This window comes from Zootoca vivipara, chromosome 4 (genome assembly GCF_965207765.1).
Source record: "Zootoca vivipara chromosome 4, rZooViv2.hap1.1, whole genome shotgun sequence".
Taxonomy (NCBI): Eukaryota; Metazoa; Chordata; class Lepidosauria; order Squamata; family Lacertidae; genus Zootoca; species Zootoca vivipara.
The window spans coordinates 96,257,458-96,269,900 of record NC_142587.1 but is presented as its reverse complement, the minus strand read 5'-3'; the positions used below and the strand labels follow the sequence as shown (position 1 = coordinate 96,269,900).

Sequence of the window (12,443 nt, the reverse complement as noted above, 5' to 3'; positions counted from 1 at the left end):
AATTTAAATTTAAAAAATCTGAGATATATCTATCTATATCTATCTATATATCTATATCTATACAGTGGTGCCTCGACTTATGAATTTAATCTGTTCCGAAGACACCGTAAGTCGAAAAGCGCTATTGGGAACGTGATTTCCCATAGGAATGCATTGAAAACGGAAAAATTCGTAAGTCGAAGCAACCCTATCTAAAACCGTCGCGGTTTCCCCCCGGATGTCGAGACATTCGTAAGCGCGCGGCCATTACCCTCATTCGTAAGTTGGTTGTTGAGTCGAGGTACCACTGTATCATCTACCGTATTTCTCCTAAAATAAGACGTGCCTCTAAAATAAGCCATGGCACGATCTTTTAAAGGCAAAAAAATATAAGACATCCCCCCAAAATAAGACATGTTGGGGGGGGTACTGGTACCTACCCGACCCAGCGGGAGCCGGCAAACGCAGCAGCGTGCGCCGAGCCCCAGCCCAGCGGGAGCCCCAGCACAGAGACGCGCCGAGCTCCGACTGAACGGGCCCCAGGACCCGGCAGCGGGTGGCGCACGAAGCTGCAGGAGCCGGCAGTAGCCGGCAGCAGCCCCAGCCGCGCCGCACTGCACGAAGCCCAGGGACCCAGCAGCGGGCTCAGCGGGCGGCGCACGAAGTCGCAGTAGCCGGCAGTAGCCTCAGCCACGCCGCACGAAGCCCAGGGACCCAGCAGTGGGCGGCGCATGAAGTCGCAGTAGCCGGCAGCAGCGCGAAGCCCAGGGACCCAGCAGCGGGGGGCGCACGAAGTCGCAGTAGCCGGCAGCAGCCCCAGCCGTGCGAAGCCCAGGGACCCAGCAGCGGGCGGCGCACGAAGTCGCAGTAGCCGGCAGCAGCCCCAGCCACGCCGTACGAAGCCCAGGGACCCAGCAGCAGGCGGCGCACGAAGTCGCAGTAGCCGGCAGGAGCCGGCAGCAGCCCCAGCCACGCCGCACGAAGCCCAGGGACCCAGCAGCGGGCTCAGCGGGCGGCGCACGAAGTCGCAGGAGCTGGCAGCAGCCCCAGCCACGCCGCACGAAGCCCAGGGACCCAGCAGCGGGCGGCGCACGAAGTCGCAGGAGCCGGCAGGAGCCGGCAGCAGCCCCAGCCACGCCGCACGAAGCCCAGGGACCCAGCAGCGGGCTCAGCGGGCGGCGCACGAAGTCGCAGTAGCCGGCAGGAGCCGGCAGCAGCCCCAGCTGTGCCGCGCCGCACTGCACGAAGCCCAGGGACCCAGCAGCGGGCTCAGCGGGCGGCGCACGAAGTCGCAGGAGCCGGCAGGAGCCGGCAGCAGCACCAGCCACGCCGCACGAAGCTCAGGAACCCAGCAGCGGGCTCAGCGGGCGGCGCACGAAGTCGCAGGAGCCGGCAGCAGCCCCAGCTGTGCCGCGCTGCACTGCACGAAGCCCAGGGACCCAGCAGCGGGCTCAGCGGGCGGCGCACGAAGTCGCAGGAGCCGGCAGCAGCCCCAGCCACGCCGCACGAAGCCCAGGGACCCAGCAGCGGGCGGCGCACGAAGTCGCAGGAGCCGGCAGCAGCCCCAGCCGCGCGAAGCCCAGGGACCCAGCAGCGGGCGGCGCACGAAGTCGCAGTAGCCGGCAGTAGCCCCAGCCACGCCGCACGAAGCCCAGGGACCCAGCAGCGGGCGGCGCACGAAGTCACAGCAGCGCGAAGCCCAGGGACCCAGCAGCGGGCGGCGCACGAAGTCGCAGCAGCCCCAGCCGTGCGAAGCCCAGGGACCCAGCAGCGGGCTCAGCGGGCGGCGCACGAAGTCGCAGTAGCCGGCAGCAGCCCCAGCCGCGCCGCGCAGCACGAAGCCCAGGGACCCAGCAGCGGGCTCAGCGGGCGGCGCATGAAGTCGCAGGAGCCGGCAGGAGCCGGCAGCAGCCCCAGCCGCGCCGCACGAAGCCCAGGGACCCAGCAGCGGGCTCAGCGGGCGGCGCAAGAAAGCCCCGTACCATACTTAACAATGTTGTACCATGCTCAATAAAAAAATAAGACATCCCCCGAAAATAAGCCGCGATGTGTTTTTTTAGAGGAAAAATAAATATAAGACGTGTCTTATTTTAGGAGAAACACGGTATATCTATCTAGATAGATAGATATCACAATTTTTCCACCCTGGTCATGCAGATGGAATGGGATGACCCTGGACACATTCAGCTTAACTCTTTGGGAGAAAGGCAGCACACACATGGGGAGAGGGCTTTAAGGTTCAGCTTTGACTTCATTTAATCAGCCAGATGAAATGTGTGCGCATATAAATCTCTCATGTTAGTGATTGTTTCAATGATTGTAGTGCGTTACCCATAATATAATTTTGCTTGGGATAATCTGCAACAGTGGAAGCAATGAGAATCCAAAGACCTGAAACACATCCTATAGAAATTGGTTGCCTTGTGGATACTGGAAAATCTCGATCAAAATCTTTCAAATAAACAAAATTGATTTGGGCGACAAGAGAGCCTGATATTTCTGGGCATCATGTTTAACATTCTTTTATATATTATGGGTCTCTGCCAGCAAAGCTTCCTTTGCTGCATCTGGAATGAGGCATTTTATTTTTAGTCTTCCTGTTGGAAACATATTGGCAAATCCTGTGAAAATTTTGCCAAACAGGATGTGAGTGTTTTTACAAAAATTGGGGTAAATGTACACAAATCTGATATGTCCAGATGACCACCAACTAGCCCCTTAAGTTGCACCTACCACAAAAAACCCAGATGTTTTGATTCAAACTGCACCTGTTTTCTGCATTTTTACAAGTATCTGTGCATTTGGCGTTTGAGATGTATAGTATTTTCTGGTAAAGCACTCTACAAACTAAAACTAAGGTTTGGGGAGTATCCTAAAAATTTTGAACACTTTAGTCTTACAAATTGTTTGAATAACATGCAAGGAAAGGACTAACAATGCCTGCTTGGTTGGGGCAAAATAAAAAAATTTCCTTCAGTAGCACCTTAAAGACCAACTACTGTAAGTTTTTATTTTGGTATGAGCTTTCGTGTGCATGCACACTTCTTCAGATACACTTGAAACAGAAGAATCAGACCCTTATGTATATACAGAGGGTGGGAGGTGGGAATGGGTGATGGGCTGATGGGAGTGGTAAACCTGTAGATGGCTGTTAACGACTGCTGATGACTGCAATTGGTCCTGCGGGGGGAAAGCAAGGGCTGAGGCGCTAAAGAAAGCTTGATCATGCATAATGAGATAAGAATCCAATGTCCTTATTCAGACCAGGTCTCTCCATGGTTTTAAGCTTGGTAATGAGTTCCAATTCAGCAACTTCTCTTTCCAGTCTGTTCCTGAAATTTTTCTGTAATAAAACAGCTGCTTTGAGATCTTGTATAGAATGTCCTGGGAGATTGAAGTGTTCTCCTACTGGTTTCTCTGTCTTGTGGTTCCTGATGTCAGATTTATGTCCATTTATCCTTTGACGTAGGGTTTGGCCTGTTTGTCCAATATAGAGAGCTGAAGGGCACTGTTGGCATTTGATGGCATACACAATGTTAGAAGATGAGCAATTAAATAGTCCTGAGATGGTATGTTGGATGTTGTTGGGGCCATTATACAACCATTATACATTATACAACTTGGTTGGCGACCATTATACAACCAGCTGTACTTCCTGTGGGAGTTCATCACTAACGGGGCCACCACTAAAAAGGTCTGTTTCTGCTGCTCACCAGCCTGATAGATCTTCCCAGTGAACCCAGAAGAAGGGCCCAATTTTACATATGGGCCCAAACTTACATATGCAGGCAGCATGTTTGATTTTCATACATATCAGCAGTAGGCATAGCTGCCAAGTTATCCCTTTTTTAAAGGGATTTTCCCTTATGCTGAATAGGCTTCCTCGCGAGAAAAGGGAAAACTTGGCAGCTATGGTAGTAAGTAGATAACTATTTCACTCCAACATCTTGCCCTTATGCAGGGTATAGTCGTATGAAACCATTAGTCCTTAATTTACATGAAGAGGGAATTCCAAATTGTTCTGCCCCCTCTTCCTCCCATCTTCTCGCTTTCCTTCGTTGCTCTTGGATACCTGAGAGCTTCCAAAGACTTTTAAATTCTGTTTCTGTAACATCCTTGAGATATAATGACCTCGCTGACTTCTCCAGAAGAAAAGAAGAGCAGAGGCTCTTGATTATCTGTTGCTTGTTTTCACCTCGGCTCAACTTCGCTTCTTTGTCACTGTCTGACAGTATAATAGAGTCCTTTTCTGCAGTTCTGCGCAGAGCAAAGACATTGGGTGATGGGCCTAGATGGTGTAGAGGGTGCTCCTTTCTGACATGTAGTGCTGTCGGACCTTGAGCTTCTTGGGTAAGTTGCAAGTGGAATTACTGTGCTGGAGCACAGCTTTACTCTGCACACAAATATGTTTCAGGAAATCTTGGCTTCAAAACGCTAGCTGGGCTCGGTATTTATAGGTATGTGGAGAATAATATTGTCATGATTGACGGCTAAATACAAGGAAGGCTGGCTTTAGCACTGCAGTTGCAGATCTTTAGGGACTTTTAAAAATCTTACTGAAAGCAAAAGCATTTGGGGTGACTACTTTGTGCTGCAAGAATGGCGTGTAGATAATTCTGAGGCATTCTGCAGAAGATAAGGTCTACAGGGGCTAAATATATTTATGTAGTGTTTTAAAACACGCTGTGGGTGATTTCTTGCTCTCATCTCTTTATGGCAACTCTTGCTCTTAACAGATAGGAGAGAGCATCATACCAATGCCACCCAGTGAATACTGGGGGTGTAAATGGGACCCGGGTGGCACTGTGGGTTAAACCACAGAGCCTCTTGGGCTTGCTGATCAGAAGGTTGACAGTTCGAATCCCCGTGACGGGGTGAGCTCCCGTTGCTCAGTCCCTGCTCCTGCCAACCTAGCAGTTCGAAAGCGCATCATAGTGCAAATAGATAAATAGGTACCTCTCTGACAGGAAGGTAAACGGTGTTTCCGTGTGCTGCTCTGGTTCGCCAGAAGTGGCTTAGTCATGCTAGCCACATGACCCGGAAGCTGTACGCCGGCTCCCTCAGAGTCATGACCCCAGAGTCATCCGCCATTGGACCTAATGTTCAAGGGTTCCTTTACCTTTAAATGGGGTTTGGACTCCAGTTTTCCAGCTCAAAATCCAATCCTTAATTTACTTCTTGTGTGACTAACAAGTTTTACGATGGTAGAGCCTTGATTCTAGTTTAGCCACTGTACTTTTGAAGGAAGTGGCATGTTCAATTCACATGTGGATTTTTATAGGCTGCAACAAGGAAAGGGCAAGTGGGAAGGAGGGCACTAAGGTGGTCCTGGGTATAGAATTTTGGGTGCAGACTTTGGAGACTTGGGTTCGAGTTTCAGCTCAGCTGTGAACTTGAGTTACCTCGAGCAAAACCTCTGCCTCAGTCATTTCCCCGCATGTAAAATGGAAATGATATTGACCCACCTCCCAGGTCGCTGAAGATAAATGAAATGAGGTTTCTAAAGCACCCTGCACAGCTCAAGTGCTCTTTTGCATTATAAATAGCAGCCTGCCTCAATGGATCAAGCAAATGAGCTGTGCTGCACAGGAAGGCCAGAAGCGCCCTGCAGGGTCACCTGCCAGACTGGCTTCCAGTGGGAAATGCCCTCAAATATGTCAGTCGTGGAGGTAATTCTAATGCCTCTAAAATTGCCACATTCTTGGATCATTCTTTTAAAAACATCAACATCTCATTTCCTTAAAGGACCAAAATGTGTTCAGGAAACAGTAGGGAGATGTTTGTACTACCCAGCTATCATAAATCATCTTCTGCTAACTTCAACCTGTTTCTGTGCTCTTAACTGCAGGGCATGCACTTCTGTGTAGTGTAAGGAATGAGGTTTGAATTAGTGCTGCAGGACTGGGCATCCCAGATTTGGAGCCCCTCCCTGTGTGTGTCATCCCGGGAGAGGTCTGTCTAGCAGAGGGTGTCTGCCTTGCATCAAATAGCTTGGGCTTGGGGCGTGACCGAAACTTACGGCATATTAAAAACACTTCTGGTAACTGTTGCTGCTCCCCTTTGGAAAGTCTAAACCACTGAGCGTCTTGGGCTTGCCGATCAGAAGGTCGGTGGTTTGAATCCCCGCAACAGGGTGAGCTCCCGTTGCTCGGTCCCAGCTCCTGCCAACCTAGCGGTTCGAAAGCACGCCCAAAAAGTGCAAGTAGATAAATAGGTACTTCTCCGGCAGGAAGGTAAACGGCGTTTCCATATGCTGCTCTGGTTTTGGTGTCCCGTTGCGCCAGAAGCGGCTTAGTCCTGCTGGCCACATGACCTGGAAAAACTGTCTGTGGACAAACGCCAGGTCCTGTAAAGCAGGATGAGCACCACAACCCCAGAGTCGTCTGCAACGCGACTTTACTGTCAGGGGTCCTTTACCTTTTCATTGCAATATCAAAATTTGAATTTAAAACATTTCATGTTCCTTCTATCTTCCTCCGAATATTTGGTCATTATTTCTGTTTTAATACATAGCCATCAGTGTACATGATGCTTTAGTTTTCCCTTTTCCCTTGCAAGGAATCTATGCAAGGCAGCACTCAAAAACGGTTTCTCCCACCTGCAGCCTGAAGTGATGTAGTCCGTTCTCTACTGCCTCATTTTCTTCCATGTGTAGAACAAGCTTAAAACTTTGCCCAATTTGAAATTGTAATTGAAACCAGTTGCTTCTCTCCCCCCACCCCCAATCTGTCAGTTCTTATGAGACAGAAGTATGAAGTGTTGCCTGTTTAGGATCCAGCTTTCCATATCTGGAACAACTCTGTGGAATGGGTGACAGGGGCACTTCTAGAGAGGAGCATTGCGGGGAAACCCCTTGACCTCCTGACATTTGTGTTATGATGTGCCATGGGGCACAATTTTGTCCTCAACACTATTCAATTATTATTGATAGATAGATTGATTGAATTTATATACCGCCCTATACCCAGAGGTCTCAGGGCAGTTCACAGAATAAAATCAAAATATAAAACCACAAAATACATAATCAAAATGAAAACAACAACCCAATAACCCCCATATGAAGCCATTGGGAGCAGTCATTAGAGCAGGCATGGCCAAACTTGGCCCTCCAGCTATTTTGGGATTACAGCTCCCATCATCCCTAGCTAACAGGACCCAGTGGTCAGGGATGATGGGAATTGTAGTCCCAAAACATCTGGAGGGCCAGGTTTGGCCATCTCTGCATTTGAGGATTCAGAGCAAAATGTCTGCAATATGTTGAAGACACACAGCTCTAGTTCTGCGTAACATCTGAATCAGGCATGGACCTAGGGTCTGGGTTCAGTGAAGAGCTGGTTGAGGGCCATTAGACTTGAGTTGAAACCCTGTGGGTGAATTCACACCCATTTTCCAAGTAGGAGCTTAGTACAGTGAGCACGGACCTATTTGAACCCCAGTTCACCCCATACCTTGCTCTGTTGATACCAGCGGGAATTGTTGTTGTTAGTTATATATTCTATTTATCACCCACCCTTCTCCAAAAGGAGGGAGGGTTACAGAAATTTAAAAATTCAACATCAACATCATTTTAAAGCAAAGACAGCCGAGAGAAGCGTTCAGAAAGTAGCTTCCAGCGTGTTCAACGCAGTGTAGTTTATTTCCAAAGGCTGTTTTAACTCTTCTATGTGTGTTTGTTTGTTTGCAGGCTCCACCGGGCCCAGTGTGCAATTAAACAGACTCAGGTAACTGTTCAGAAAATAGGAAGGGAGATTGAAGAGAAACTGAGGCTTACGTCGACGAGCAAGGAGCTGGTAGGTTTCCGGGATGTATTTGTTTCTCTCACTTATTGCAAATGCCCTGAGTAAAACATGGATGGGTTCATATAATTGGAGGGCTTTCAAAATCTGAAGGGAGCACCTTGTTACAGAGGTGTGAGCAGTTGTTAGGGGAACTTCGGCGCAGGCCCTCCCTGTGCCTAGGTCTCAGCTAATGTAAGAATGATCTGCTGGATAGAACCCCATTGTTGCTCATTCTATGGCCCTTATTCGCAATTTGAAGCCAACCATTTATTTATTCCTGTATTTAGGTCTTGATTATCACTTAGGAGGCCCCAATATAATGGAATTTGAGGTGCCTGGCTTGAGTGGGGCAAACACGCAAAGTTGCAAACCCAGTAACCAATGAAAAATCCAGGAATGTATTTACAAAAGTTAGGAAATACGAACAGTAAAAGGTTTGGGGAATCTTAGTCTTGTGGAGTACAGAGATGCTCAGCCAGTTTTCTCACACTTTGTGCAGACAACCTCTTCCCTGGTAGTTAGGAGTGATTTGATCTGCAGCGACGAGTTTTTTCACGTGCAGGAGAAATCACTTTACGTCTTCATGTAACAATTACAGATGTATGGACTTTCTCAAGCACTGTCACTTGCTTGAGGGGCGTGTAACTCAAGCCCCTTTTTATTATTAAATGGAAATATTTGTCTGGAAAGTCCCAACGTCTTGATGTATTGGATTAAGCCTAAATTGCTGAGAGGGAAAAACCAAATTAATAGGCCTCCTAATGCTCTGCAGTTGTAAAGCATCGACGCTGGCTCTGTGGCGAAGGAGCGAAAAGTGGCTGCCAGGAAAAACAAACTCTTACAGATTGGGATTAATGAGCTACCAGTGGAAAGTGTGGTGAACCTTGTAATTGTTTGGGCCGAGTGTAATAGCTGAGCTTGCTGACACTCCAAGCTTTTGAGGATGAGCAAAATGCATGTAATGACTTCTCGGGCACAGTGACAAACATTTTAATTGTCAACTTAGGCTCAGTTGTTTTTATTTAAAGAAGAATTTGGAACAAAGCAATCTGTTGGCGCCAGCTAATGTCAAAGGGCTCAGCATGCTCTAGAATGGGGACCAGTATAGCTAGTGACTTAATTTGGAAATTTATATTGGCACAGCCTGGCAGGCACCTGGTGTCTCGTATCAATTTTAAGAAGCCAATCTGCTTGTATCCCATTCTCTTCATGATGTTATGCTTGGTTCGGATTGGGGAGTCCTGCGTTTTATTTCAGTGAGGTTCTCCAACGAGTCTGGAAGGCTTGACACATAATGGAAAACTGAAGTCCTTCATAAAGCTGGCTTTAAACGATGAGGAACATGGGGAGTTCCGCTATCTCTCTAGCCAGAGGATTACTGTACCGTTGTGTGCCTCTTTCAGCACTGAACTAATTTCCTTCCTTCGGCCCGAGTGCCTCGCGTTGAGGCAATCAACCTTCTCCACTGGGTTTACATGCAAGTTGGGAACAGTGCATAGATGCACTTTCACAATAAGCCCATAAATCAAATCTACAAATAACATAACAAAAGCCACATTTCCTTATCACTTTAAATAACTCTTCTCCATGATCGCTTCGGTCCCCAAGGTAAGGTGAGGCCTGTCATCTTTATGTTGGCTTGTGAACTGCTTGGAATGGGAACATATCAGGCATTCTGCCTTTGTACAAGCAGGGAGGGAAAGGATATTGATAGCTTAATCTCCGAAGAGATTCACGGACTGCAAATGCCTCATACTTTGCTCAGGCTGCACTGGGAGAAAATGTAGTTGCAGAGGTTGCAAAATGCAGCAAGAGGCAGAGATCTCAGATTTGCCTAGAGTTCTGTCATTAATGAAGACCTCTTGACGGGAGTGCCCAAATTGCAGGTGTGTGTGTGTGCTGCAGCTTTAGCACGTAGTGCATTGAGCGCTCTGTTGAGTAGCCCTGGGATTTTCTTCACTCCCCCTGAGGCTCCCAGTGTAGCCCTTTCAGGGACTGCATCACTTATTTATTTATTTCTTATTCAACTTGTTTCCGTGCCTTTCCACGTGGAATGCCCAGGGCGGCTTACAATAAAATAATTAAAACAGCAATATTGTAACAATCAAATAACAATGCCCATCTAAAAATCACATCGAGTTGTAAATTTAATGTTTAAATCAGGTTAAAAAGGCATGGCAGCAGATAAGAAAATAAATCGGCTCAGTATGGTCTGTATGAATGAAAAGTGGGTTTTTTTATTATCATCTACTGGACGATGACATCAATAAGGGGCTAGACAGGCTTTATGATCCCCGGTGTCCTTCTGTCATGAGATTTATTACAAGGCTTGATAGCTGGTGGGCTGCAGGAGGCTCTGCTGCTCTCAGGCCTTGACATCTTGTAGCCCAAGCTGGGTTGACTTTGGCTTTGCATGGATGCTTTCAAGAGAGCCTCTCGAGAATTTGCTCTGACCTCTTCGCAAATGGCTCTCTCAATCCTCAAGCTTTTCTGAGCCTATCTTGTTGTTTTCAGTGCAGTAGTCCAACCAGAAGCCTAGAATTATAGAGTTGGGAGGAACCCCAAGGGTCATCTGTTTCAACCCCCTGCAATGCAGGAATCTCATCTAGATCATACATGACAGATGGCCACCCAGCCTCTTGTGTCAACATATTTGCTGAGCAGCCCTCTTATTAATTTGTTTAATAGAAAAAAGAGAGCGAGTGTTTACAGTTGAAGATTTTGGTGCTTCGGAATGAGCTGGAAAGGCAGAAGAAAGCCCTGGGCCGAGAGGTTGCCTTACTACATAAGGAACAAAGTGCGCTATTTGACAGAGGTAAGTGTGAATTTCTGTTTCAGTTATGTACTACAACTCTATACTGCACGTACAACCCATTTAGCAGTTGCCTTCCCATGAAAGGAGCTTACCATCAGAGGAGCTTGATCTGTAGCTGAGCAATGGGTTACTCCTGTTGAGAAGCAGCTTTGTCGGATGAGGTGGGACCCCATTGGCCCCTTGCTTGCTCACTTGATATCCATCAACAGTGGTGGTGCTGTAGCACAGGGAGGGGGCAGGTCAGTGGCTCCCCCCTTTGGCAAGCTGCCACTGTGATGCAGTTCTTCATTTTAGAGCTGTAGGGTAAGAGAACAAAAAGACCAGAAAACCCAAAAGGAATGGAGTAAATTTGCGGACTATCTTAAAACGTATTGTAAAACAATAAAAACACTAACAGGAACGATGTAGCACCTGCAATAGTAATAATGGAGACTGTATAGACGATGATAAAGTATATATAAATAAATAGAATGAATAGAATAAGGAAATAAAAAAGCGCGAAACTTAAAAATTAACTAATAACACTAAAGATGAAGTAAGGGGGGAGTCGAGTTCGGCAGAACAGATGTTGAATATTTTGTATTCTAAAGAGATATCCCTAATTTTGTTATCTGGGATATACAGTGGTGCCTCGCTTAACGAATGCCCTGCTTAACGAAATTTCCGCTTAACGAAAGGATTTTTCGAGCGGAGGTTGCCTCGCTAGACGAATCCGTTTTACGAAAAATTCGCCTAGAGAACCGCGGTTTCCCATAAGAATGCATTGAAATTCAATTAATGCGTTCCTATGGGCAATTTTTTTAAAAAAAAAATTCAATGCATTCCTATGGGATTCGCTAGACGAATTTTTCATTATAAGAAAAGACCCGTGGAATGAATTAAATTCGTCTAGCGAGGCACCACTGTATGTTTATGTTATGTTTATGTTATAACTATGTTTATTTATGTGAAAACAATAAAAATGATTGCTAAAAAAATTATTGCTAAAATAAAATAAAATGGAGCTGCTGCTCTTTCCAACCAGTTGTCGTAAGGTACCTGTGAGGTCTTCTGTTGATTTATGAGCTCCGAAGAAGGAAGAAATCCAAGAACACACCAATGGTGCAATTAGGAGAGATCACAACAACTAGCAAAAAGCTTGCATAGTGTCCTGGGTTCAGCTCCTTCCTCAGTGATGCATTTAGGTGTACGCCAAAAGATGGGTTCACACTTAGAATCATAGAATCATAGAATCATAGAGTTGGAAGAGACCACAAGGGCCATCCAGTCCAACCCCCTGCCAAGCAGGAAACACCATCAAAGCATTCCTGACAGATGGCTGTCAAGCCTCTGCTTAAAGACCTCCAAAGAAGGAGACTCCACCACACTCCTTGGCAGCAAATTCCACTGCCGAACAGCTCTTACTGTCAGGAAGTTCTTCCTAATGTTTAGGTGGAATTTTCTTTCTTGTAGTTTGAATCCGTTGCTCCGTGTCCGCTTCTCTGGAGCAGCAGAAAACAACCTTTCTCCCTCCTCTATATGACATCCTTTTATATATTTGAACATGGTTATCATATCACCCCTTAACCTTCTCTTCTCCAGGCTAAACATACCCAGCTCCCTAAGCCGTTCCTCATAAGGCATCGTTTCCAGGCCTTTGACCATTTTGGTTGCCCTCTTCTGGACACGTTCCAGCTTATCAGTATCCTTCTTGAACTGTGGTGCCCAGAACTGGACACAGTACTCCAGGTGAGGTCTGACCAGAGCAGAATACAGTGGTACTATTACTTCCCTTGATCTAGATGCTATACTCCTATTGATGCAGCCCAGAATTGCATTGGCTTTTTTAGCTGCTGCATCACACTGCTGACTCATGTCAAGTTTGTGGTCTA

At 47.1% G+C, this 12,443-nt stretch overlaps 1 protein-coding gene across 1 annotated transcript in view; it reads left to right on the top strand.

Annotated features, from left to right (window-relative positions):
- UVRAG (UV radiation resistance associated) overlaps positions 1–12,443 on the top strand; it is an 89,511-nt gene that overhangs the window by 35,840 nt on the left and 41,228 nt on the right. The window contains exons 7-8 of the mRNA XM_060273928.2: positions 7,664–7,769; positions 10,446–10,572. Of these exons, the coding sequence (XP_060129911.2) occupies positions 7,664–7,769; positions 10,446–10,572 (233 nt within the window). The remainder of the gene's footprint in view (positions 1–7,663; positions 7,770–10,445; positions 10,573–12,443) is intronic.